The following is a 7,805-nucleotide window of genomic DNA, read 5'->3' on the forward strand; positions in this document are numbered from 1 at the left end:
GTTATAATAACAATTCCATGCTAACGTGTTAAGCATAAACAAAAAAAGGTGTTTGAAAAACGTTTTTTTTATTCGTTAGGCTGCGGCTCCACTGAGGCGGAGACGAGCGGAGCAGAGAGGAGACGTATATGAATCGATCAATCATATTAGTTAACTCCACATCTCGTCTCCGCCTCATTATCACCAGGCGTGTAGGGATTGGTCGATCCCTACATGTCTCCTCTCCGCTCCGCTCGTCTCCGCCACACCACAGTGGAGCCGTAGCCTTATTCTTGCAGCAGGATACACACTAATAGTGATCCATAAAGCACCCATTTGCCTAGAAAATAGTGATCCAAATGCAAGTTAAACAAGGGCTACAGGCACTGTGACAAACGACCACTTTTTGCATACTAATGCGCAACGCTCTCTGCAACTAACTCGGGCTTTGATGCGAGATTTATTGAACCAAGTTCGATTTTTGGTTTGAATTGGATATCTTTATTGCACTTGGGTTTAGTTGGAACTGCGTTCAAGCTGGAAATCGGTAATCAAACCGACAGCGAAACTTTCTACTTCAGATATTATCCAAAGAGTTACTATAGAGAAAAAGAGTGGCAACTCCCTGGACAAAATGGCATCTATAGTTACAGGCGCGAACTGGTGGTCGGAGGATGAACTGAATCTACAATAAGACACACACGCACACGGACGCACATAATTTGGTTTAAATGCTATGCTGTGAAATGTAATAAATAAAAATAAAATAAATAACGAGCTTAGTGACGATAATATTTATATAACAGTCCGCTTAGTAAAGTAACAATAACAAAATCAGCAAAAAAACAGAGAAAACTCAAAAAACGCACCAAATTCCGCGAAAGGCAGATAAATTTCTCTAAATCTGCGTTTGACATCTTTAATGGTTGTGTTTCATCATCCAAATGTCAGAGGCGCTGTCGTCTACAAAACAGGTGACGTTTTATATGTGCCCCTTGTGATATTAACTAAACTGTTGAAAAACTGCTAAAATACCGAAGATATAAGCACCATTTAAAAGATTACCGAGTTTATGAAACGTTGCGGTATCGTAAAAACAAACTATATATTGAATACAGGTTGGAATAACATTATGCTAGTACAATATTGCAGTCCTAGTTGATCTACCGATCTATTATTACTTTGTAATGGGTCTGCCATGCTGCCTGTATCATATTTTAAAAGCTGAGAATATTCCTTTAAAGTTTTTGCTGCCACTTTATGTCCTGTTCGCACTTAGTAGCCATAGTGCTATTGTCCATCTTCATCTTTAACCGATATCTATTGGGCTATATATATTGTAGGACCTGTTTCATCATCATCATCATCATCATCAGCCTATAGCAGTCCACTGTTGGACTTATGTCCTATGGCCTATGCCTCCCCAAGTCCCCAATGAGCGCCATTGCGCCCTGTCCTCGGCTAGACGCATCCAGCTGGAGAAAGTGTTTTTTTTTCTTAAATAACTTCAAAACTATTTATAGAAAGAAAGGAAAGAACTGAAACTATCCTCATTTTTTGTTATCACCCGCTATATATATTTATCTTAAAATCATACAATAAAATTAGATGCTTACAATGGTTTTATAGTAAAAGTAAGGGCGGAAGTTCACAGTTATTTTGTATTACACACAAAGTGAACACTTTCCTTCATTTCCTTCCTTCACTTTCCGTCATAATCGTCGTTGCAGGTGGTAGGACCTTGTGCAAGGTCCGCCCGGATTGCTACCACCATCTTGCTCGCTAATCCTGCCGTGAAGCAGCAGTGCTTGCACTGCTGTGTTTTGTGCGTGGAGAGTAAGACAGCCGGTGAAATTACTGGCCCTTGAGGTATCCCATCTTAGGTCTCTAGGTTGTAGATGACAATACCCCTGGTGTTGCACATGTTTATGGGCAGTGGTGATCTCTTACCCATTTGCTCGTTTGCCATCCAGTCGAATAAAATAATAATAATCATCGTCGTCCGCAGGAAGACTTCCACTGTTGAACAAAAGTCTCCCCTTAGAACGCTACAATAAACGACAACTCGCCACTTGCATCCTGCACTGGGTGCCTGCAACTCTCGCGTTATCATCAATACTTACACCTATTGGGAGGCCTGTCAACGCGTCCGTTTCATCTTCCGGTTGGGTTCGCTATTAGGTAATTACAACCAAATTAACCCCTTAGAAATCCGATTATAATTCTCATTCAACAATACGTACATACTCGTAACACCATCCCACCTGCAAGTATTCATTCATTCAATGAACGAGCGAATGATATTCATCCGGCGTTCCATTCGTTCGATAACGCGGTAATTATTTCACTCTGCTGTATCATTTTTTTTCACGTTTTTGCTTTTCCATATCGCGAAATGCAAGCAGAGACTTTTTAATTAAAGCGCTCGTTGCAACGAAATGGCCCGTATTAATTATGGCTGTGGCATTTAAAAAATCAGGAATAGTTGTCTACGTTTCAATCTTGTTTCAATAGTAACTATAAAATATTTTGATGTAATAACGGTTCGATGTTGTATCTATTTTTTTTTATTGCCTTGTTGTAGACAAAGGGGTCAGCTAAGATTTGAATTAATCCTATTTTGGCTGGTTTTAAGACTAAAAAAAATCGACATCTAGCACAGGTAAAATAAGACTAAATAAGACAGTTTGGCGGCAAATATGTACCTACATCAATACAATTTTGTTTATAACTTTTTTCTTGGCACTAGAAATAAGGATCTGCCGAGTCCTACCAAAATTAAGGCGTCCATCCCTCTCCCAGGGGGTATGGGCAGGGGCCAACGTTTGAAAAATGCAAATTCTACAAACTAGACGAGCGAGGTGTCATTTTCTATGTAATTTTTTGCGCTGAATCGAATGAGACCATAGGTACTCATAGGATCAATATTTTGCGAGATATGAAGGGTTTTTGTTCATAACATAGAACAGTCTAAAAATAACTTATCAACAATAGTTTCTCAAGATGTATAGATTTGATGGTCTGATGGTAATACTGATTGCTCTCAGTGATCCTGAGAAGCCTATATTGTTGCTTAAACCCAAAATTGGTCGAGTTAAAATAAAAATATTTTGTTTTCTATGTTTACAACAAACCCTTCATATCTCGCAAAATATTGATCCTATGAGTATGGTATGGTCTCATTCGATTCAGCGCACAAAAATGTCACCTCGCTTCCAGGGGGTAGGGCCCCCTGGAGAGGGTAGGACGTCTAAATTTTGGTAGGACTCGGCAGATCCTCATTTCTAGTGCCAAGGTAAAAGTTATAAAGAAAGTTTGCCGCCAAAATATGCCATTTTTCCTTTACTAATCTATTATTCAAGTTTCTAATCAGTGTTCAATATTAAAAACACTTAAAAACATTATGTATGGCGCCAGCAGGAGCAGCCTCACGAAGATCTATTTACTTCTGGATTCAATTGCGTAGCTAGGCAGCAGTAACAGGCTTGACATTAGGGTGACCATAACCCATGTACGAATATTCCGGACAGGGTTGGGACTACCTATTATAAAGAAGTTGAACCCATACTTTGGCACCGATAGATTGCGTCTTGTATTTGGAAAATGCTTCATTGATGGTACTTAGGTACGTTGCAATTTGCAATGCACTATCTACCATGTATCCTGTTGCTCTAGCTTTTACTTAGAAGCTTATTATATTGTAGGGCGAAAAAAGGCTAAAATCTCCCTTAGCGTCCAAAGCTCGAGGTCGCCCGTGGTATGCTAAGAAAATTAATTCCCCTTGCTGCTGAGCGACCCGTCTAGCAGCTCACCTATCAGAGGCTAACAGCAACAGTTCTTCCAGAAAAAAAAAGCACCACACCGCGAAGTTGTTTAGACAGCTGAGATTCCTTACAATTTTGAATTAGGTATGTAGATATAATGTGTTGCGCAAAGCGTTCACGTCTAAGACATAAAAAATGCTTTCTCTATGGTGCGAACTCTTTAGGAACTCCTAAAATAGAAAAGAACGTTCGTGGAAAATACCAGACCTGAGTATTGTCAGAAAACTTCTTTTTTTTACTATAGACAATAAAAAACTGGGAACCCTACTTCAATCCGTCGAGAGCTACATTTCAGTCGTATTTTCTCACAAAACACTCGAACTTACTGCGCTGAAAGATGCAACATGCAAACAGATCTTGTGTAAGCCTGAAATGCATAGTCTGAAAGGGCTTATTCCCTTTACGCGTCAGTTAATCTTATTAAGAACTCTAATGTGTACATGGACCTAAATATTTAATCTCGTTTTATGCTAAGTTTCTCTTAGTTAAAAACAATGTGTACTTTGAAATTCGGTTTCACAAGCTACAGAAAACATTATTGTTTTGTTTATTAGTTTATTACATGAAGCATTACCTACTACCGCGTATTTATGTAGTTATATAAGTTCATAAGGATTCACTAGTTTGTTAGTTAAGTACAAGTCAAGTGAGTGCTAAAAAGACAATTTAATGCCATCTAGGTGGATGACATGATTGTAGTAAGTTAGGTACTTTATTGCATGGCCTTAAAATCTGATGTGAAGAAATTAGGCCAATCAAACAGTTACGGAACACGTGTTAGTTCACGGGCCCTCGCTAAGTGTATAGAAGCTCGTAATTTTGGTAAATGGCCTTTTATTAGGACACACTTTTTGTAGCTCCGTTTCCAAAAGACGTATAGATGTTTTCCGGTTGGTTATGTATGATGATGGATCCAAACGACCCAATGGCTCCGCTGATTGTTTATTCATCTGTCACAAAGTAGGTAACGTACCTACCTAAAGAGTTCACAAATAACGTGTTTTTTCTCAGGCAGCGTTTGTTCTTGACGCATTACCGAGAATCTATTAGCTGGTCGCGATTTTGAATGGGTCCTGCCTGACTATGGAACTTTAAGTTACTAACAGAATTCTAGACCTCTATATCTAAGTACTTGTTTTTTCTTAATGGTTTTTTTAAGCAGTCGGATTTTCGACATTTTTTTTTTTATTTATATACTGTCTTTTTGTAGCATCCAATTGCATCTATTACACAAAGAAGAGCGTAATGTACCATAAGAGGTTCAAATAATTTGTTTTAGTTTTCATTATTATTATTTATCTTTTTTATGTAATAGGTATTTTAAGTTTAGGTGCTATGTATTCTTTTCTTTTCAATGTAGGATTGTCTTACGTAGCGAAGTTAAATTTGAGAACAAACAAAAGCTTATTGTGAGCTTGTGACATCTTTCACTTGAGTGAACTTTAAACTTTACTTGCTAATTAGCTTCGTCCCAACGTAGGTACGTCCTAATCGCCATGGCCTCAAATTCATAATAAAAAAAACTATTCTGCGTATTTTAACACAATACAGGGGACTATGTTATCAAATGCTCAATACACAGTTATTTTTTTCGTGAGACAGATTTGTGTTTTTATACATTATAATAATTAACTAAGGCGTCCGTGGCAAAACTTAAATTTTTTGCTTTTATTTCAACAAAGTATGAACATTCTAAATTGAACCGGCCTAATTCAAACGATTAAATATAGGAGAAATTAATTTATTATTTATTAAACCTAATCATTATAATATAGAACAAACAGTATATGTGCTTCACAATGTGGCCAACCGCAATAAAAGTTGAAAAGTAACTTACTTACTTACCTTAAAATTTAAAATCCGTCAACGATAACTCGTCACAAAAAGTTCACTTTACGGATGATTATGCAGCATAATTGTTTTATGACTACAGTTGAGAAAATGTTTACTCTATGGCCACTTGTTCAAATTTCGAACTTTCCGCGTCGATCTCAAAGTTTGAGAGACGTCTGTACACACTCCGCAACCGGCGTTTTTCAAATGCCGCTCTACACTCTACGTGTATTATGTTTCCCGCCAATGTTTACATCGCTACTTTACCAAAATAAGATGGCCACCAGAGGAAAGACCGTTGATGTAGAATGTGAAAATTTAAATTGGTCGTATTGTAATCATGGTCATTCACTAGCTAATAATATAATATAAACCATTTTAAAAGCACTAAATTCAGCGGAGAACGTATAAACGCAGCGACGATTCAAATCAATCGTGTTGTACTTGATACATTCCTTAACTACATCTGTTAATCAAAGATAGAACTACAAACGACACAGATAGAGCCACAACACTTACGGGTGACGATAACAATCACGTAATGGCACCGCTACTGAACCATAGGTGGCGCTTCCACTCACTTGTAGATTACAACAGTTATTTTGTTTTACAAGGTCGGTTTTCTACTGTGACTTTAAATTGCAAATTGCATCGAAATCATTGCAGCGAAAGAATCGAAAAATATATAAATTTATCTTATTCCGCCACGATAGAAAATAGTTAACTTTGAACAACACCTTACGGAAAAATGTCAATCTTTTAAAAGTAAAATGGCGTTGCATTTTGACAGGACAGGACAAATGAAATGACTGATTGGATTGCCTTACTGCTTGCTTACTTGCACACCTACGAATTTTGATTATACATCGCCTACCCTAAAGTCTGTGTCCCGGTTTTCTAATAATACACACAAACGAAATAAACTAGAATAGATAGATCATTTTTCGTGATGCTTCGACCCGTTTCGGCCATTGGCCGAAGGATTTCGTTACAAAGTAGTTCGAAGGAGTTTATCAGGAATAAAGTAGTTCGTCCCGCTTCACTCTTGAAACCAGCAGAAAAGATAATACAATATAACAAAGAGAATAAAGAACTATTTGGGCCCCTGTTAGAGACTAATAAGCAAAAGAAACAACAGCAACGGAAGTCTGGTAAGTGCGGAATTGTAAATCGATTCAATTCGATTGTAAGGTTTCTGTAACCTTGCCGTAAACCACTGCGACGTCTGCAACTTTCTAGTTCATTTGATGGTAAAGGTAGGCAAGTTCTGTCTGCTCAACGCAAGATACCCGTAACAGTCACAATTTGTGCCGGAACAAAGATACGACGCGTGTATGCTCTAATTGCTTTGTTTACTTTATAGTTTATATTTGTATTCTCGTGCTCGTCGCTTTAATTGCGTATCAACGTGTGCAGATAGGCGCTTGCCAATAACAATCATATGACATTACGCTGCTGGCGCCGTGAGCTATACACGCGCGGGTAACCGTCGCATTCTCAGTTTATACATATCTTTTTGCAGCTAAAAATAGCAAGAACGCGGATCAAAACAACAGAGCGTCCGTGCCTATCGAAAGTGCAGCGAAATTCGAAGGTAGTGCTAAGAAACATAATATAACTGGCCTTGGGTACAATCCTGTTTTGCAAATGGAGGTTTTTAAAAGAAAAATGTGGCAGAACACGAGGACTTGTGTAAATCTGGTGGGTGTGTTAATTAATAATGCTAGTGTGAGGGGTTTGAAGACTGTGGCGGTTAATAATGCAGCAGGGAATACTGCGGCTCAGCAATATGCATCAGAAGACAAGATAATTCAGATGAAGCCTCACCGCAATGACTACGCTCAGCAGTTTCCTTCGGTAACTTTGATCCTGAATAAAACTATGACAAATGAGTCCAGAGCAGCCTTGGAGAAATGGAAGCAGGAACGCATTGCTGAAATGGGACAGGAGGAATTTGAGAAGTTTTATCAGGGTAAGAATTTCTGCTTATATTGTTTTAAAAGATTCAGTTGTATTGAATGTAATAAGTTCATTGCTCTTCGGAATCTATGAAAATATTTTGTTTAAGTAGAAAAGTAGCTATACCTAAGTAAAAGTGCTTTTTGTAGCTGCAAAACTTACACAAAATATTTTCTTATTTTTTTAATCTATGTAGGTACCTACTTCTAG

General features: G+C 37.9%; 2 protein-coding genes across 3 annotated transcripts in view; one reads left to right on the forward strand and one right to left on the reverse strand.

The window, feature by feature from the left end:
- LOC141429773 (uncharacterized) overlaps nt 1-5,843 on the reverse strand; it is an 82,394-nt gene extending 76,551 nt beyond the window's left edge. For both annotated transcript variants that reach the window (XM_074090299.1, XM_074090298.1), the window contains exon 1: nt 5,649-5,843. The gene's annotated coding sequence lies outside the window, so the exon portion shown is untranslated. The remainder of the gene's footprint in view (nt 1-5,648) is intronic.
- A 576-nt stretch (nt 5,844-6,419) lies between these two features.
- The window catches only part of LOC141429776 (mitochondrial genome maintenance exonuclease 1-like), a 7,595-nt gene continuing 6,209 nt past the window's right edge, over nt 6,420-7,805 (forward strand). The window contains exons 1-2 of the mRNA XM_074090304.1: nt 6,420-6,787; nt 7,159-7,608. Coding sequence (XP_073946405.1) covers nt 6,586-6,787; nt 7,159-7,608 — 652 coding nt within the window. The 5' untranslated portion in view covers nt 6,420-6,585. The remainder of the gene's footprint in view (nt 6,788-7,158; nt 7,609-7,805) is intronic.

This window comes from Choristoneura fumiferana, chromosome 7 (assembly GCF_025370935.1).
Source record: "Choristoneura fumiferana chromosome 7, NRCan_CFum_1, whole genome shotgun sequence".
Classification (NCBI taxonomy): domain Eukaryota; kingdom Metazoa; phylum Arthropoda; class Insecta; order Lepidoptera; family Tortricidae; genus Choristoneura; species Choristoneura fumiferana.